Source organism: Aulostomus chinensis, chromosome 18 (assembly GCF_037954235.1).
Source record: "Aulostomus chinensis isolate RoL2024-O1b breed Wild chromosome 18, RoL_Achi_v1.0, whole genome shotgun sequence".
Taxonomy (NCBI): Eukaryota; Metazoa; Chordata; class Actinopteri; order Syngnathiformes; family Aulostomidae; genus Aulostomus; species Aulostomus chinensis.
The window spans coordinates 6753686-6773386 of NC_141337.1; the positions used below are offsets into that span (position 1 = coordinate 6753686).

General features: G+C 40.7%; 2 protein-coding genes across 2 annotated transcripts; both read right to left on the bottom strand.

Annotated features, from left to right (window-relative positions):
* Positions 1-2632: 2632 nt before the first annotated feature.
* Positions 2633-13701, bottom strand: micall2a (mical-like 2a). The gene is made up of 17 exons (XM_086184439.1): positions 13387-13701; positions 12718-12766; positions 11549-11690; positions 11194-11384; positions 10963-11093; positions 10415-10891; positions 10151-10335; positions 9054-9111; positions 8445-8629; positions 7255-7362; positions 6998-7062; positions 6694-6817; positions 4683-4785; positions 4305-4378; positions 4108-4222; positions 3960-4006; positions 2633-3875 (listed from the first exon to the last, which is right to left on the bottom strand). Exons 1-17 carry the CDS (start codon positions 13527-13529, stop codon positions 3796-3798), a joined length of 2277 nt encoding a protein of 758 aa, XP_086040565.1. The 5' UTR covers positions 13530-13701; the 3' UTR covers positions 2633-3795.
* Positions 13702-17500: 3799 nt separating this feature from the next.
* On the bottom strand, positions 17501-19634 carry LOC147244875 (uncharacterized). Its single transcript, XM_086185074.1, has 3 exons — positions 19238-19634; positions 18653-18810; positions 17501-18067 (listed from the first exon to the last, which is right to left on the bottom strand). Exons 1-3 carry the CDS (start codon positions 19476-19478, stop codon positions 17654-17656), a joined length of 813 nt encoding a protein of 270 aa, XP_086041200.1. The 5' UTR covers positions 19479-19634; the 3' UTR covers positions 17501-17653.
* Positions 19635-19701: the final 67 nt, after the last annotated feature.

The following is a 19701-nucleotide window of genomic DNA, read 5'->3' on the forward strand; positions in this document are numbered from 1 at the left end:
AATTATTTTCCTTTGGTGGAAACTGCAAATCCCTGTCTGGATTCTGTTAAAAGGCTTAAAATGTCACTAAATGCCAAGGCTGAGACTCCTGCTAACACGCAGGTCTTTAAGACAAGATGTTAAAGCGTTGAAAGTTACCTGAAATTGATGAGGTTAATATTCTTATCGCAAACCGAGGCTTCTGTGAAAGTGGATATTGAAAATAGCCAGGTAACCCCTTCGTATTAGAAGCTATCACGAGGATTAGCAGCATAAACACAAATTACACATTTAATTGTTTATTGTCAGTAGTATTTAGAAAACATAGTGAATAAATTAAAATGACTGGGACTAGAAGAGCTGAATTTTATTTCTGAAAATGCACCTAAAATAAGTCGAACTGCTGAATATTGAGCTGTAAATGAGCAATTTAGACTGAATATCCTCTACTCCTTAACGGCCATATGAATTTCTAAACAGTGTTATCCTGGCATGGGAGGGTCTGTCACTGAAATTTGAAATAGAGGACAAAGGGCCACCGAGCAAATAGGGTCTTTTTTTTTTTCCGACACCATCCTCTGAGTTCTCTGCCAATGTGAATCAGAGGTAAAATACAGTGCATTAAGTCGACCTCTGAGGCAGCACAGAGGAGGGTAGAGTGAGACATTCTGCTATCTATTAAGACTTGCGTTATGTATATATTGTGTTTTGAAGGAATTTTACTGATCCACAAAACCAGCAGGAAAGGATAAAAGTGAGTCCCTAAGACCATGTGGTAAGCAACTGCAGTGCAGAATCTCAGGCAAGTTGAAAGTTGCTGTGCCGTTAAGGAGAAAGTCTGGCAGAATCCTGCATGCCCGCTGATAACATGGTTGGATTAAGGATGTTTAAGGGAAGTGAAAATTATTCATTTGAGATGGATGAAAGCTGCACTTGTCAAGTCTACCAGTCATGCACTTTATATATTTCATTTCCACTAGCCAGCATGCATAATTTCCCCTCAATGCAAATTTCTACACACTGAAAATTGTGAGCATATTTACCCCCCCCATCCCTTAACACATTCTCTGACACAGAAAATGGATCATCTATACTGAATAGGGAACAAAACAATGCAATTTTGTTTGCAGAGGTGTGAGAATCTAATTTTGCATAGAAAGATCAAGACTTTGTAGGATACAAACAATAGCTTTCATTTGAATGTTTAAAAAAAAAAAAAAAAAAGCTCTTTTGTGTATCAGAATAACATATATGAAAATAATTTTAGCACAATTATCCAAACAGTCCTCATGTCAGGAGTGTAATTACTGGTTTAAAGTCTCAGTCTCCGTGTTGGTCTAAGAGCCTTGTAACTGAGTATCTGTACTGTATATCTGTCTCTCTATACAAATATTATGATCTCTCTGATGAGAATTAAGTCTCCAGCCTGGATGGCCAATAAATTAGAGGCACGCTTCTCGTTTACTCATCAGAGCTAATGAGCCTGATAAAATTACCTCGAGGATCATAATTACAGGCTAGTGGCAGAGACTCTGGCAGCGCCTAGAATAAGACGACACACACACACACACACACACACACACACACACACACACACACACACACACACACATACACACACATTAAGATTGTGTTGCAAATGGAAGCATAATATTTAAAATATTATAAAGCACTCACGTCTTGTCGGTAAAATAAAAATGGGCTAATATCAATGTGTATGAGCAAAAAAATAAATAAATTTTAAAAAGGACATTCCAACGAGTCTCGCCCAAAACCACATTATATTTTAAAAATTTAAAGGACAAGTTACCAAACAATATTACCATTTCCACCTTTCTGTCAGAGTAGTTCAAACAGATTTTACCACCCTTTCATAAAGATTAAGCACTTCATGGGTAATGGCATATTTTAATGAACGGCGGCAGCCTGGACACAAGAGCTCACCTCAGAGGATTCCATTTCATCACACATTCACAGGATGAATTGTTTTACTTATGAATATTAATGTCCCTCTAATTTGAGGCTGTTGTTAATGCTTGTCGCTAGGAGCTTGGCAAATCAGGTCCCGTTCCTGTTAAAACCATGTATTAGACACCCCCCTGACACTAAGCCCTCGCCTTTGATTCTTAATTGCAGAAGTGCAAGCATTTGCAGTAGATGGGGCGCAAAGCTTTAATTAACTCTAATATCACACATTCAGTCTCGACTGTCACCCACATCATGCATGGCATTTTGTACCAATATCATCCCCAACTCTGCTCAGCTAGAAAGATTGTGTTCCAAGTTCATGATCACAATTTCATGCATCTCAAAATGAGGGATATGTAGTTTTTAAGTAGCTGCAATTTATTGACGACAGTGAATTATCTTGATGCCGTCCTTAAAAAGCCTTACTAAAAGCCTACATTGATGCAGTTCCATGATCACTGCGCGGCTTTAATGCGAAGGAGTTGCCGCATTGTTGGTTTCTTACCGAGAGCGACGTCTGATCTCGGCAGAACCAACTGGTGAGGCTTGTAACATGGAAAGAGGAATGATGAAAAGTTGAGGGATACGGTTAAATAGAAAGATGTGTGCCAATAGAAGATGTTATTAAGTTAATAATTCAACCTCTCACACATACGTACTAATCTTCAAAGGATTTATTGGACAACAGAGCTGAAGTTTAAAATACTACAAGTACATACACCATTCAATAATGCTTCTAAAATTCAACATTACAGTACATTCCTTACAAGCACTGCGAATGCCACTTTCACAGATGAGCGACTGCACGTCGTTTGAACATTTTAATAGCTCAGGTGCCGAGCAATTCTGATGCAGATATTAGTAAAGAGTAATGTTTAATTAAACCTGGTTTGAAGATAAAGAGCTCAATACAACCTATAGTTTATAAGCCTTCCCCGGCCATAAGCTACTGCTCTACCTAATCCTCTTTCACATAACATTATTGCATCAGCACAGCTGAACATTTTTGCAGCATTTATAAAATTAGCAAAGAAATTAACTGTCTGTACTGTGGCAAATTGGATTTTCAAGTTCTGTCCGTGTGATACAGCATACCCAGGCTGCCACCTACAGTACAGGATGAGAGAGGGAGCAGGTTGCCTGGGGACAGGCAGGCTGCTGCTGCTGCTGCTGCTGCTCAACATGTGTGGCTCTCTCCATGTTGCTCTCTACAGCAACTCCAGCCTTTTTCTCTTGCCACTATTGATACAGGAGATTTGTTAAAAACCCCATTATAAAATTAATGCTGAAATTATTTCACTTTGGAAGAATTAAATGATTGTATTCATGCCATTTACACGCGTTCCCTGTGAGATATGTCCATTATGACAATAAAGCAACTCGACTGTGTAAAAATTCTTCATTCCGAACCATCAGTTAGATACAGTGTCTTCCTGTGTTCGTAAAGGTTGCAGTATAACATGAAAAGGCAAGGTCTGCAGCAACATTCGCCAGATAATTAAACACCATTCTGTTTTCGTGAATCAGTGAAGAAATAACTGAGAATAAACATGACACCCTCGGTGAAATAAACGAAACAAAAACATACAGAGAATATTCTCACCTTAGTAACAGCCAAATAATGACATGATGTGTGAATATTGAAACAAATTTTTTTTTTTTAAAAACTGTAGACAAAACAAATCATTTGAACAAACGTGCTTCCTAGTCTTACATCACTTTTGTTCACCGTAACACACTTTAAAAATAGTACAGTATTTCACTACAAAAAGCTTAAAATTTGTTATCATATTATGATAACGATATTATGTTTATCTGTTGAGTTTAAAAAAAAAAATCCCTTGAGGATTATTCCACTCTTCTCTTACCTCTCCATCTGAACATTTTTGAGATGGAGGATTTCCTCTTAGTTTTGGATTTCTTTACTCCTATTCAACAACGCAAACATAAATATATACATCACAGCTGTGCATTTAAATTGGAAAAACTACAGCATACTTCTGCGTACTTACCAAGGTTTTTCATCATTTCATTCAACTGCTGATCCTCCTCACCTTCCCTGAAAACAATTAAAACCTTCATGCTCATTGTGTGAGATCACCAGTATTTCTCTGCATTAGCGATCATTCTTGAAGTTTAACATTTAAATGCGCGCGTTACCTCAGCCTGTCTTCATCCAGAACCTGCACAATCGCATTTCTGCAATCCACAATCTCCATCAGTCTCTGCATCAACTTCTTCTCCCGTTGTTGCTCCTCTGTAGACTTTAAATGCTCTGCGGAATCGAGTTGACAGACTTGGAAAAACAGCATCTCTGCCCAACATCAGCTCTGAAAAACTTGCTGTCATCTCTTTACCTGGCTTCTCCAGCAGCCTCCGGAGCTCCCCTTCTACACCTGCCTGCTGCTGCTCCAGCTCCTGAGTCCTGGCTCTTGAATCATTCAGATCACATGAAAAAACAAACAAACAAACAAACAAAAAACTGCAAATCTGATCTTTGATCCACATTTATCTCAAACTCTGGTACCAATTTTTGAGCCAACAGTGAAACATGTCCTCTCCATTACTCTGAAGTTAAGGGGCATCATGGCAACACTAACAAAGAAAAATTATTAGAGAATTTACTAAAAAGTATAGTTTTCCACAAAATATAGCTTTCATAGTAAAGGCCCAATCCCAGTCTGTTACTCTCAACAAGTTCAGATCATATTTAAGACAGAGGACATGATACTCACATGTAAACAAGCTCTGATTCTTTCCTAACAAACGTCTGCTTCTTACGAATGAGGCTGAACCAGTCGATCATCAGAGGGTCCATCAGTATGTCCCCTTCTCCCACTGAAAACACAACACACACTGTAAAAATAGCTTCACACTACCCAGGATATTATCAATTATGTGCAGTTAATCAGCCTTGATGACCTTTAATGATGTAATCTACAAGCACTGATGGGAACATTATGGTAGAGGTAGATGAATCTGAATTTGAACCCATTGTATTATATTTCTGTGCATTAATGCACCCTGACTAACTTGAGCGACTCAACTAAAATAATGTGAGTAAATTAAGTCCTGCGGGAACAAATTAAGCTCTGAATGTGCTCATTTATGTTGTAAAAATGGACTTTGCGCTCCTCTCAACTAAACGGTACAGCGAATGAAGGTGGGATATTTCTGTCCCGTCCACATTATTAAAATAATCATCACCTGCCTTAATATAAAAAAAGAAGAGAAGCCTCCCTCATCTAGAAGTGTGCTGAAACAATTCTTTGTTTTAACCCACTGTATTACAGAATAACACAAAATACAACAAGGATTTTTGGATCATTTGGCTGGTATGCAGCTAGGATTGACTCACCTCCTGGGACCATGTCAACACTTGTCACTAGGGACTGTGGCAGCCAATATTACACCACCCTGCACTTCAACATGGAGCCCAGAGTGGCTGCAGGTAATCATTAGTCTGAGTAAATTCAATATCAGAATGACTACAGAACAGTGATGTTGGAATTAAACCATCCTGGTTTACTTTGTACTCAACATTATTTGTCACGAAACATGTTTTCTTCAGACTAGAACACAATATTCCCCTTGTGTTCCTGCAAGCTGGGGCAAATATTGCATCATACACTGGGTTCTATTAATTTTCTGAAACAGGAAGGTAAAAGATGAAATGATAAGTAGCTGATCCAATGCATCTACTGAGTCCGTTTTTAAGCAAACATTTATAAACTTTCTCTGGTTATAGTTTCCCATAAGTGTACATTTCGAAAATAACATAAATATCACCGTGCATTTGAAATTGTTGGTTTTACAAAAGAAGTACTTTAAAAGGTCAATGTAGGATGTGGAATAATTTGATGATTTCTTACCGTTTTCTCACATTCTTGTAAAAAATTATTACAAATTACATGAGCAGGATTAGTATATCATTTTATATCTACAGCTTGTTGGTTCAGCTTCTCCCAGTCAGACTAGAATAGTTGAGTAGGTGCATTTATTGATTTTATATTGACAATTTGTCATTTCCTATTAGAAGCCAGTCGATCAACATACACAAAAGTACAATGAAGAGTGATCTGGACAAAGAGAACAAGACCGTCCACATCCTACCATCAGCAGAACAAACATGATTTCATTCGGAACTGAACTCGAATGCCGCGGTTTAGTTTTTATGCTGACAAATTCCAGTCGAGGAGTAGATGATCTCCTAGGTGGTGTGCAATTGATGTCAAATTCTGGCCAAGCGATTGCCTGCTCAGGCGTTCTGGGTGGCACATGGAAGAGCTGTACGCAATTGACCAGAATATATATTACTACACCCAAGTCATGTTGACCTTGAGCAAAGCAATCAGGCCCCCTACTCCCACTCCCTCAAAAAGGGAAGCAACATCCCTGTGGGCTCTCTGTGCCTCTCACCTCATTTGGCTGTGGAAACAGTAATAGAAATGGCAGGTAAATCCCCGGCGCGCACACACACACACACACACACACACACACACCAACCTCCAGCTGATGGTGAGTGAAAGTGTGTGGAGCAATCAGAACAGAACTCCACACCATAGAGGTTCTGACTGAAACAGCAGCGGGGACTCAGCAACTCAGCAGTTTGCACAAATACAATAAAGTCTGTGTGAAGGTTATTCATTGCGAGAGACTTCTGTCACAGGATGAGCGAGTTTGTTATTTTATTTTCACGTCAAACTCGGTGGGAAATGTTGGAAGGAAACGTGACAGGAAAAGTACCTTCCTCACAGACGCGGAGTTTCTTCTCCAGCTCCACGCCCTCCTCCTCCAATTGTGCTAAGTTTTTCTCAATATCGTTCAGCTCCCTCTCAATCTGCTCCGCCGGGATATGATAAGACTTCACCTGATATAAAAAAGAAGAACTTTCACAGTCGCATTCAAGTACGAATAGCTTTAATTTGAAAATTCTGACTTTGACAACTTAAATGTAAAGAAGGTTGTCCTTTTTTTTTTTACTTAGAATGACATCATATTTGTAGAGCTGTTAATTAATCTCTTAAGAGACTTAATGGAGAGAACTTACAGAGGGTGACCTCATTTCAGTCCTGGAGGCGTTAGTGGGTGACAAATACTTTCCCTTTTTAGCACCTAAGAGGTAGATAAAATAGGATTAGATAGTCCTTTCATGGCAGCTTTTCAGAGAACCATTGTCACATATGACTTCACCTGATTTATTTTCCGTTAAAATCACTGCTCATATTTAATCAACAACGTGTCTGAGGCCGCGTGTGGTTTTGATTAAAAAAGGAAGAAAAAAAAGCAAAGAGAAAAGAAAACTACCTGGTGGATTTCTGTGAATGTCTGGAGCAGTTGTTGGAGAGCTAATGGATTCCACAGCTGGCCATCTTGGCGGGGATTTTACAGACGAGCGGCTCCCGGGTTTAACAGCTAAAATAAGGACAGGAAGGTTTACATGGTGTTTGGGCTGCAGTAACTTCAATCACCAAATGCTTCTCTTGGTTTTCTACTAAAAACAGGATGAAAAGAAAAAGAAAGTGAAGCACATCCATGCGAGAATCACTGTGTGAGGATTCATTTCAACAAATATGGAATCGGCTAATAAAAAAAATTCAAAGTCATATTTTTAATAAACATAACATAGTTCATAGCATAACTCTCTTGGAGAAAAAACTTTACACACCAAAAGTTACACCACAAACACACCAGGTCAATCTGTTATACAAATCTAGAGCGTAGAGACGCTTGTTACGGCCAATGACCAATCAGAGCAGTTGCGATGATCCCCCTAGAAACTGCTCTGATGGTGATGTGGGCCTACGCACAGCTAGCAATAACACGTAACAGGCATTAAAACTACAGCCAGCAACTGTTATGTTAGCTTAGCCTAAAGCCACAAAAAATGAAGAGAACTGCATCCAGCTTTGGATGTGAGAAAGCGCATGTTCCAAATGATTTAATCTGCCGGCCTGTCCAGACTGTCCCACTGTTAGCAGAATCAATTATCACGTCATTTTGCAGATGTTGCAAAGCTCAAACAAATCCAGTATTTTACAGCTGCTTCTTTTTTTATTGCAAGGAAAGGGTGATTTTAAGCCGCGACGCGTCACGTGATGGATGCCGTACTAGTAATTACATGGTTTGGCCGCTATGTAGAACTTCTGGCTTAAACACCGGGCGCCCCTCCTGTATCAGTTCAGTGTAAGGGACACCAGCTGACCCCATTCTGTCCAAAGGTGACAAAATCCTTTAGAAATATGCACCAATGACTGGATGACAAAAAGTAATCCTTTTACACACAGATGAAGTCAGTAATCTTATGAGTCAATATCTGACAAGAGCTACAGGCGAGTACAGTACAGTTTTTTTTACAGAAAGAGAAATTATTATGCCACCAGATAACATGATGGGGAGTAAATTCTAAACATGGAGCTTTTTGATATCTAGCTAATACAAATTGACTCCACTGGTAGACAAATATCTCTTATTATAAATGCAAAGACGCAACTCACCCAGATTTCCAGAGCCACGCTGAGGTTTCTGTGTAGAGGCTTCTCTGAAGTGTGCAGGATCAAACGGAGAAAAGGCAACTGCAGGTTTTGCAGGTGTCGGAGCAGAGGGAGGCCTTGTTGTGTTGATGGAGACGGTAAAGGAGGTGAATCTAGATCCCTGTTGTTCAGTGGAGGCTTCAGCATGTCTGTATGCAAGACAGGCAAAATGAGCTTTTAGGAGTATGGCATTGTGTGACACAGCTAATAAAGAATTAATAGACAAGAAAAGGCCTCACCTTTTTATTTTGTAATGTTAAAAAGGTGAACACAAAAGAGGAATCATCAACAGGGAAGAGAAATCAGAATGTTAAGAGGAGGAAAGGTTCAGGCGTGGCACTCCCTGGGGCTTGTTAGGACGGGGGACAGAGTTAGCGGCTGCGCTCTGAGCCAGTCAGCACAGAGATGGACAGAGATGGATGAAGATCGGCGATTCAGGATTCTACAGAGTGAATAAGCTGAAGGGTCAGGAGTCATAACAGACAAATCTTTCCAGCTGTTCATCTCCACCTGAGTGAACTTTCCCCTCCCAGTTTAGTGACTCGAGCAATAATAACAGCTGGGCAGGTTTACCTTAGTCCCGGTTTAGTTGCCACGGGTTTAGGCTTGGCTTGCACTTCAGGAACCGGATCTGTAGACAAACATAACCGGGAAATGTTACCCGAAGGACTCAGAACAAGGAAAAGCATGATGACTCTTGATCTTATGACATTTATCCAGAATGCTCCAGTGCGCTATAAAAAAAATACCATTAATAAATTTGATCCATATTAAAAGAGCAAAACATATTCAAATACAAACATATTCCCTTTTTAGGCTTTTCTTTTATAATCTGAAACTCAAAAATGAAGTTTCATCTATGGTCCTGAGAGAGCGCTGCAGGGATGACATTATTGGAAGTTAGCATCACCATGGATTCCCTCAACCAAAAAGGATTTTTCCAATGGGTTTTTAGATTATTGATGCAAATAGGCTCTGGGGCACAAAAAAGTTTGAAACTCACATGTTTTGCTTATGAATTCAGAAGAGTAAATGTGATCACTCGAGGTTAAAAAGTTAAGGTTAGGCTACAATGAACAAAAGGATTATCAAACTTGTTAGCAACTGCCCTTTTTAAAGACACACAGGCATCAAAATTCGCACGTGTGCCGTTTATGGATGTATTAACTGCTCTCAAAAAGCGCGTTAAAATAGATTAAACTTGTGTTAACCGCATTTCAGGGAAGCTAAAACCCATTGACTTTGAGACGAGTGAACCAGACGGCCTACAATGCTAACTCATTTCCGTGTTTTAGGACTTATTCCTGCTCCACTCTATTAGAAAGCAACATTTCTATGAGAGTGTAACTTCAATCAACGGTGATAATTTGACACTGCTCTTCTGTCTGCAAAGCTTCTGTCGGCCTCTCAGGATGCTGCGGCCATTCATGCACATCCATCCCCGAAGAATCGGTTAATCACATGAACTGTTCTAGTTAATTACAACATTGAGCTAACATTACGCTAGATGCACTGGCTGTCTAAATGGGGCAAGAATGACAAAGGGCTTTGTTTCCTATGAATGCATTATGAGACAGATCAGACTGAGAGAATGGGGGTGGGTGGGTGGATGTTGGCTGGATGTCAAATAATGGATCAAGAACAAGTGAAATGAATTTAGCAGCACTTGCCTTTGGCAGTTGTGTGCACAGTTGCTGGCCGTGTGTCGTCTTTGTTGATGGCCTTCAGACATGGCGATTCCTTATTGTTTGTCTGGCTGTTGCAGGGCTGTCCTGCCAAGTTTCCTGCTGGGCCTTGGCTGTGTTTATCCTTTTTCTGACTGAGATTGTCAGCTGAACTTGGCTCATCTTGAAAGCTACAGAGAAAAAGGCCTCACCGTCAGCTTGAAAACATAAAATTTGAACAACCTGACATGTAGAGAAAGTTATATTCACCGTCTCTCTGCTGATCGGATGGTGAACGGGCGTTTGTTGTTATTGTTGCGGTTTTCCTCTGCTAGTTTCTTTCCAATCACTGTCCTGGCCCTGCTCTTGTCTTCAGCAGGACTCTGAGGGAATCTAAATCTTCCATTTGAGAGCTCTGTGGACTTCAAGTTGCCTGCTGAGGCCTCCATAACAGCCGGCGCAGCCTGAAAAAATTGCTGACGGGCTACCTGAGTTCTCTGTGCTGATGCAGTCCAGGATTGGGAAGGTAGAATGGGATTGACAGGCTTCAGAATGACATTGACAGGGTTTGACAGCACTGAAGAGGGGCATGGTGCAGACTGGTTGGTGTGAGTGTGTCCATTTTTGATCTGAGCCTCAGAGGAGGACTGTTTACAACTCTTCTGATGCGCGCTACAGATAAAAGTGTCCGTCTCCTTACCGGGTTTGTAGCCTCCAGCGTGGAGCAGGCTGGAGCATTCGCTGCACCTGGTGGGAGTTCATCAGCTTAAAATAATTACTGACATTCACATAATATGATACGAGAGCTGAATACTTACGTGAAACAGCTCCTGTGATAGAGCCTGCCCTCCACAAAGTGCCTCTGAACCAGATGAACGTGACTCTTACAAGCAACACATTTGCTATTGAGAGTTCCATTTTTGTTTGCATTTTCTGTCAAAACTGGTGTCTGTGAAAGAAAACTGAGGGTTACAACTTATTAAACCGACCGAAAGTCTTAAAATGCAAACAATATAGAGAAGATGACATATTTTGACAGGAATATTGACCTGTGCCGATGCGCTTGCTAACTTGGGTGATGTCTGAGCCGTGAGAGGAGGAGGAGGAGGAGGAGGAGGAGGAGGAGAGAACCAATTCCCGATGGTGGTTTTAGACACAAAGGTTTTGGCAACCACTGGGAGATTTTTCTTCTCTGACGGCTCCTCCTTGGAGCCCTCTGCTGGCCTTTTTACACCTCCCACTGAGGAGAAGTACACTACTATTAGTGTTTAACATTACACTGAGGCACAAGAGAGAAACAATAGTAAAAAATTCAATTTGTATGAGGAAAATCCCTGACGTGATGACAGTTACAAGGATGTACAGCTCAAAATCAACTCCTATTTAAAGCAGCCATGTTCTCACTTGGGGGCCGTCCTTTGAAATAGTTGTAGTACTGCGAGACGTAGGTAAGAATGCTCAGCCTGTCTGGGATCCTTAAAGCCACCATGTCCTCTGCATCTAACAAAGCCGGGATCCCCAACTTCTCCTCTGCCACTTGGAACGCCTTCAGAAAAGAATAAATAAAGTTTTACCAACAACCCTCAACTCAAGATAACATTTACTTTTAGAGAATGATGGATGAAGTAAAAGCATTACTGGACAGCTTTAAATTTCAGCTTTCAACTTACAGTGCGTGTAAAATGTCACAAAATAAAATCCCCTTTAAATAGGCCAGGAACACTCCAGTCCAGCGAGGACTGACAAGGCTGTATAATGAATAGCACATTTCCTGTGAGCTAGCAGGGATAAGAGAGAGGATGGCGGGAGCAGGATATCAGGGCATTGTTTAGGATGTGCTCATTAAATGTCAGGCAAAGGCCTCCCTAAATAACCAGTTTGCCAAAGAAAAGAGGAGCACAAGCAGTAAAGAGTGTTTATGTCTGCAAACTGAAGCTAAAAAACAAAAAACAAAAACTCAATCGTTTATTTAACAACTACCTGAAACACCACACTGTTCGTGAAATATACATGAGTGTGAATTACAGCACTAGATACATTCTCATCTTTCAAGAACGTGCATCTTCAACAAGTTTCTTGGGTAAAAAAACAACAGCAGTTTCTTCAAATAAACCATCCTGAGCATCGAGGAGCGGTGAAAAGCCTGGAAATCCTCCCCTGAGCTCAGGGTTTGGACTCTTCCAGGATCATCCAAGACAAGGAGAAAGTCTCACAGAAGTCATAACACTCTGCAAGACCCCTCATCCTCAGAGGAAGCCAGTAACAAATGGAAGAACATTAAATAATGAAAAAGTCCCAGCTCTCCTTCTCAGGTCATGTTGGGGTTAACAAAATGAAGGAGGTCAAGTGGACAAAAGCTGTTTCCTCTAGAATCTACAATTGCTGGTTTACACTACCTCTGAAACAGCTAAATAATTAAAGTGTGTGTGTGTGTGTGTGTGTGTGTGTGTGTGTGTGTGTGTGTGTGTGTGTGTGTGTGGTTTCATGTGACTGGGGTTAATGAAGTAGATGCTACATCAGCTTTCACAGTTCAAGTCGGCTTCACTGCGAGGTTGAACAACTTGACATCTCACCAGTCTGTTGTTCTCAAACACATCTTCCGTTCGGAGAGAGTCAAAGTCTCTGGGAAAACAGAAATACAACTGACATGAGTGGGAGTGACGTCATCTCTGCAGCTCTAAATATATTCACTATGCACAGTCATTCTTCCTTTAAAACAACTACATATTAAACCACTGAAAAATTTCGTGTGGAACCGACAGTGTATCTTAAATGTGATCATGTAAATATTTCACATCATATAGTAGCAAACTGTAACACTTTCAAAGTAAATTGAGTCTTTTTTGATGTTGTAAAGCTGATTTGATTGGAAAAAGCCAACATGCTGAAACATAATACAGACATATTTTGTATTGTATTTCGTTAAATTGAGTGTGTGGAACTGCAAAGCAGAGATTCGTAAAGTATTTTGAAAAAAAAATGTTATTCTGTAAAGAATAATGTTAAGGTATCAGTAAAGGTGCTGGTGAAGTTGTTGTTTTTTTTTTTTTAAATAATATTCAGCCCAAGTGACAAAATAGTTGTTAACTATCTGGAAATAAACTAAAACACAATTTCAAATGATAAGAACAACTAAAAACTATTACAAACCTTACAGAAACAGACGTGGGAAGGAGTGGCTGCCCCCTGACTCTCCACTTATCTCATACACTTCTCCATTAAATAAATAAATAACTACTTACATGAGGTCTGGTCTGTACTTGTGAATCAGCGCGCAGAAAGCCATCCCACTCCTGAATGAAGTGGTCATGTTAGTGATGGAGACGTCTCTGTAGCCTTCACACTGCGTCTTACACCACAGCTCCAGAGCCTTGATGGCAGCCATGCTCTCTCAGCCACCGCGACGCAGCACCGCCAGCTCAGTCCAGCCAGCCAAAAGAAGAGAGCAACAGGCTGAAGTTTCTGCGAGGAGGAGTCGGTGGAGGAAGAAGACGTACAAACAAAGCGTCTCTCCGCTAGGAGTTTGACCGTGAACTGAGGCGCTGCAGCTGCGTCCTGTTTCCTTCTGCTTACCTGAGTGAGCGCCGGAGCTCCGAGACAAGCTGCTGCTTCTGCTGCTGCTGCTGCTGGTGGTGGTGGTGTGTGTGTCCCCGCTCATTATTCTAATTAACAGCGACCGATGAGTCACAGTTAATTTACAGTTTAAATCCAGACAGAAGAGTAAAATGTAGGCCTGTGTATGGAAGCCCATTTCTGAAAGGTTAAAAAAAGATGAAAAATTCGTCTTCATTTTTTTTAAATGTATATATTACCATGTCATTCTATTGTGATAACTGTTGAAATTATGAGATACAGAAGTATGACGTCATTATTTGCATTTATTTTATACTTCATCACAACTGCTCAAGGACTCAGGATTTAAAAGTGGATTGATGTGTTTTGTCTCTGCAAAATAAATCTTAGGTAAGTTTAGTTTTTGAAAAAACTGGAATGATGACTTGTCTTATGCTGAAGGTGGAAATGTTACCCCACTATTTCACCACGCCATGTTTTGAAAAGTACACAAATGGAATGTGAAAACTGATCTTCCCACCTCTGATCCAGGAGTGGAGGAAGAAATAGTGTGAACAAACTGGCAGAAATGGGCTTCCATACCTGTAAGATATTTAGAGACAGTTTTTAAATCAGCTTTGAATACCAGGAAGTTAATTACGAATTAAAGCTTTAATTATGGGTCCAAATTAAAACATCTCAGCCATTCCATTACAAAAGACAATTATGTACAGTGTCAAACATGAATCATCATTTAGTAGGATGAGGGGTTGCATAACAAATCTTAAAATAGTCTCTTCTATAGACCCACAGTGCCTCAGCTCTCACTGGTAACATTGCATTTGTTTGGCTTCTCTGCAGCTTGAATCAAGAACCGGGTCCTATACTGTACAACACATTTCTTCTAATTATGATCGGAAACTATAATGTGGTTAAATAATTGTTCCTGGTGATGGAGCTGCGTCTGGATTTCCTGGAAATTAACAGCAAATTGCAGCAGCAATATAGTTGCAATCTTAAAGTTCTTCATTGAGTTAGTTTACATGATTGCTGCTGGTGTACGAAGACATGGATGTTTGATAGCGTGAAGAGAAAAGTTCAAACTATCATACCAAATGATGCTGCTGTGTATCCATATAAATACAGGCTACATATGGCCAGTCACACTTGCCAATACTTGCCAATTTATTAGGTACGCAGTGATAAAACTAATGCAGCTGCCCTGCGATAAATCCTCACCTCATGAGGTTCATAATCTTCATTTTTTATTGAATCTGTTTAAGAAAGGTAAAGGTCATTTTATTTAAATGTTCATTGGAGTCTGTAACAGTGTGATGCTGTTGAAATTAGGTGTTACGAAGTCATCTGAATTAAGAGTTGATAAATTGGCAAGTGTAACATATTTTTCAAAGAGTCATGAAATTCATCAGTTTGAAGTTAATGTGTAAAAATGTAGTTTTCTCATATAATTAAACATCAGACCTCAGGATCAGTGTGCTCAAGGCAAAATATTTGAATGAATCTATGACACACTTTTTTTTTGTACCTCATTCATCTTTGTGTAGGGCCTAATTGAGGCCAAAATGAGGCCAGCTATTGTCATATAAAGATTCCGACCACATTAGCCCCTACTAGCGTGTCCCATAAAACTTTAGAATACCAAAGGTACCTTTCCAGAAACTTTCAAGCAGTAACCCAGCTGGATAAGGCTGAAACTAAAAAAACTCCCTTTTGAAAAGAGGCCTCAATGTTTGTACCACAAACGGAACAGGAGGGAGGTAATTATTTCACCACCGGAGCTGAAAAATGAGAGTGACCTCATTCACTGGAACAAACACTATGATACATGAATGGTTTATCCTACTAATGATAAAAACAATAATCCTCAAATCACATGCATGCAATAATTCATATACATTTATTAGTTTATTTCTAAAAACAAGAAGTTTTAACTGGGCTGCATGGTGGTGCAGTGGCAACGCACCGTATCATTCTGTCAGAGCACAACTGTGGCCTCACAGCAAGAAGGTTCTGGGTTCGAATCCCGGCTCGGGAGCGGGATCTTTCTGTGTGGAGTCTTCATGTTCTCCCAGTGCCTGCGTGGGTTCTCTCTGGTACTCCGGCTTCCTCCCACCGTTCAAAGACATGCAATTTGGGGACTAGGCTGACTGATACTCTAAATTGACCGTAGGTGTGACTGTGTGTGTGAATGGTTGTTCGTCTCTGTATGTTGGCCCTGTGATGGACTGGTGACCCCTCCAGGGTGAACCCCGCCCGTAGATGCTGGGATAGACTCCAGCCCCCCCGCGACCCTTGCTAGTAAGGAATAAGCGGAAGACGATGGATGGATGAATGAATGAAGAAGTTTTAACTGTCTATCTTGTCTGAGGACATCTTTCTGCCCAGAAGGGGGCAGTGTCACACTGCACTCTTAAACACTCCCCAGCAAATGTGTGGTCACATTTATTGTGGATGCTCATAAATAGTGGAAGAATGTGTCTCATTTTCATGCGTATTTCTGAAATTAGATGTGGAACATGAACCGGTATTATGGCACACAAACTGTACAATGCGTGTATGATTTACATGCAGGTGTCATGGAACATTACTAAATTGTGTTTTTAGTTGTAACTCTGGATTTCATCAGCTAATATTTAAAAGTAATCCACCATATAAAATTTAACACATTATTTTGAAAACTCTGGGAAGACATGGTGCTTTTTTCCATGTTTCGTCATATCCGGATACATTAGACTGAGTCAAATAATGTGTCCAGGACTCAAACACGCACCGACCAACTGTTAGCACTGAAGCTCAGAGCAAGAATAAGTTTGTGGTTTTTTTTTTTTTTTGTTGAGATAAGTTTCATAAAACTACTAAAAAACTCTTTATATCCACAACATGTCCACTTGCCTGACATCATCATTGATTATTCAGCATCCTCACTATTTTGTTATTGTTAAGATTTGACATAGATTAGTGAAATCAGACATTAAAATGCTAAAAAAAAAATTTCCTCTTCAGTTTTATGGGATGTAAAACAGTGTACCGAAGTCTCTGACGCAAAGACATGTAAACTCACTCTTTGTGATTTTACTTTTCAGCGACGTCCATTGTTTCCTGTGGGGACGTGCGGCTGCTTGCTGAGACCCTGCCTGACTGAGACGGTAACCCGAGAGGTCAGTGACGAGCTCGTCATCAGTGACATCATTTACAAATGGTCGGACCGGATTCCTTTTCAGTTGTGCTCTGACAGAATGATGCGGTCACCTTCATTCGGAAAAAAAACAAAAAACCTGCCTGATTTGTTGACATTGAAACAGAGGAAAAACAAGAGACTTTCAAAAAGTTCAGTTTCAATCAAATAAAAAGGCCCATAAAATATCATGAAAGAATTTAGTTGAGATGCAGTACTGAGATAAAAATGTAAAATAATGTGACGAGTTAGGAACTCATTTATCTTTTAGGAGAACATAACATTTTATATTTCCACGTCTGAGACTGTGGGCCATTGAGCTACCCCCCCCCCCCCGCCCTTTCTTTAGTTGTTCAGTTTCAAATTCAATCCAGAGACACTCAGCTTGTGGGACATGACTTCAGACTACATTGAATATGTCAAAAATATCTGTCTTACGATATTTATTCGTTTTCTCTTCAATGCAGATAAGAGCTGTTTCATTGCTGAAGTATTTCCTTAACAAAATCACGTCAATTTTGACATGTGTGATTTTGATAACTCATATAGAAACTAACGTAGGATTCCTCCCCCTTGGGAAGGCCCGCCTCCCGCTATGAAAATCTCTGTCTTGTGTTCCAGACATATTCAGTCAATGAGCAAGTGGCTCCTTGTACCAAAAAAGAAAAAAGGAAAGACACGTTCTGCTGGTGCCTTTTGCTGGTCTGTTGTTGTTTTTTTTAAGTTCTCATTATCTGTACAAACAGGAAAAAGGAAAATGGTCAAGCATCAACATCAGTTTCCTGTGTTTGTGACATGGTGTCACCTCCTGACATATTTACAGTACTGTGGATCTCAGCCTCATGCTCTCTGGCTTTGGCCCGTAGCTTGGCAATGCTAGAGGAGCGGAGCTCCTCCGAGCTGGGGCCCTGCAGCCTCTCCCACTGCCCTGACCTCTGGCTCTCAGGATGCATACGCAGGCTTAGCGTCGCAGGAGTAGTGGCTTTTGTCCAGGGATAGTCTTCTTCCTCCCGTTGTCTCTCCCAGTGCTCCCCTTCAGAACCTTTGGCGTGAAGTTTTAAACTCCTGTTCGCTTTGTCAGAGATGTCATCGTCTGGTTTTACATAAGAGCCTGCATGCTGGCTCTGGAGTTTTAGCTGCCGTCTCATCTTGGCTCTGCGGTTTTGAAACCAAACCTGGAAGAACATTTAGGATTTTAAATATTGGCAAATAAAAGAAATACTTGTTCCTGTGCATATCTAATAAAAATTGTAGCATCAAAGTTAGATTATACTCAGAGGGATTTTTTTTCCCATGTTCAGCGCAGGCGGAGCAACAAAGGACAGAAAACGATAGCATACTGAGAGAATAATACGTCAACTTTTTCTTTCATTTTATTCTTTGGAGGAAATATATGGCATTTACACAGAGATACATTTTGCTTAGGTTGCATGTCAGTAATTTCATGATTAAATAATAATAACAACTTATTTTTTATTCTCTGCTTTAGTGACTGTATTTTAATTTTTCCAATAGTTAATCATTATTCCACTTTTGTGAAAATTATGATTTTTTTTTTCAGTCTGTGTTTTTCAAAACAAGCTGGAACTGATGGACGGCTGCGGGGCTGAAGAGTTTAATTTGTGTCGACACTGTACTGAGAAATTAATATCAGTTGAAAAATGAAGCCAATATTGTGTGTGTGTGTGTGTGTGTGTGTGTGTGTGTGTGTGTGTGTGTGTGTGTGTGTGCGTGTGTGTGTGTGTGCGCGCGCCAATTACCTGCACTCTGGCCTCAATGAGGTCCAGTCTGAGGGCCAGGGCTTCCCTCATGAAGATGTCTGGGTAGTGGGTGGTCTCAAAGGCCTTCTCCAGCTCCTCCAGCTGCCAGCTGCTGTAGTTGGCCCGTGCACGACGCTGCTTCACTGGCCTCTGTTCGTCTGGAAAGCGCAGTGCAAGCACCAATTACACAATCGCCAACGGGTGACAAGGAACTAATGGCTCTAGATTGGATAATTAGCGCAGCAATCATTAGGCCCCACTTTAACACTGCTTGATAATTGATTGTTAGTTACAAGCTGTTAGCCAGTCTTTTGTAAACATTTACACTACAATCAGATGGCGTTCACTGACTGTCTTAACTGAGTCAATTTTATTTATATAGACTAATGTAACAAATCACAAATTTGCCTCGAGGGGCTTAACAATCTGGACATATGGTGCCCTCAAATCCTCCTTTAAGAGAGAATAATATGGAAGAAACCTCAGCAAGAGCTGATGCAAAATGACAGTATGCAAAAATAGGATGACGATATTCTGTGGATGTAGGTCTCTTCCGTCTCAGCCGTTGTTGTTTTTTCCACTCACCTATTCCCTCTGCGAGTTGTCCCATACTGACCGCCTGCGTGGCCAGGAGCAACGCCTCCTTACACGGCTCTGGCTGCAGATAACTCCTCAAAGATTCATAGCTGATAAAGGGCCCCGGGATCAGAATCTGAGCCTGAGAGCCCAGTCGGGTTGGGAATGCAGGGAAAAAGTGAGCTGCAGGTGAATGGAAAACTGCAGGCAGGAGAGTAGATACCAGTTGCCCAGGGCCAAACATGTCCATGCTATTACCAGTCCAATACTAAGTGTCAGTTCACTGACAAGGGCCTGGTTGTCTCCTACAGGGACGCTGGTGAAATGGTGAAAAGCATGTCCGAGGTGAAGGTGTCCAGTAGATGTTCACAACGGTCTAGCGTGGGATTGGAGCAGCGGTATATGAAGGGCTGAGCGCAGGTACACGGTAAAGGTGAGGCTTGACTGGTGGAGGTGGTCCCACCTTAGTTTTT

Coding starts and splice junctions, on each gene's coding strand:
- micall2a (XM_086184439.1), bottom strand. CDS start 13,529: ATGGCTGCCATCAAGGCTCTGGAGCTGTGGTGTAAGACGCAGTGTGAA. Junction 10,336..10,414: donor ATCCGATCAGCAGAGAGACG/GTGAATATAACT, acceptor TTTTCTCTGTAG/CTTTCAAGATGAGCCAAGTT. Junction 9,112..10,150: donor TGTGCACACAACTGCCAAAG/GCAAGTGCTGCT, acceptor GTTTGTCTACAG/ATCCGGTTCCTGAAGTGCAA.
- LOC147244875 (XM_086185074.1), bottom strand. CDS start 19,478: ATGGACATGTTTGGCCCTGGGCAACTGGTATCTACTCTCCTGCCTGCA. Junction 18,811..19,237: donor ACAACTCGCAGAGGGAATAG/GTGAGTGGAAAA, acceptor TGCGCTTTCCAG/ACGAACAGAGGCCAGTGAAG. Junction 18,068..18,652: donor TCATTGAGGCCAGAGTGCAG/GTAATTGGCGCG, acceptor ATGTTCTTCCAG/GTTTGGTTTCAAAACCGCAG.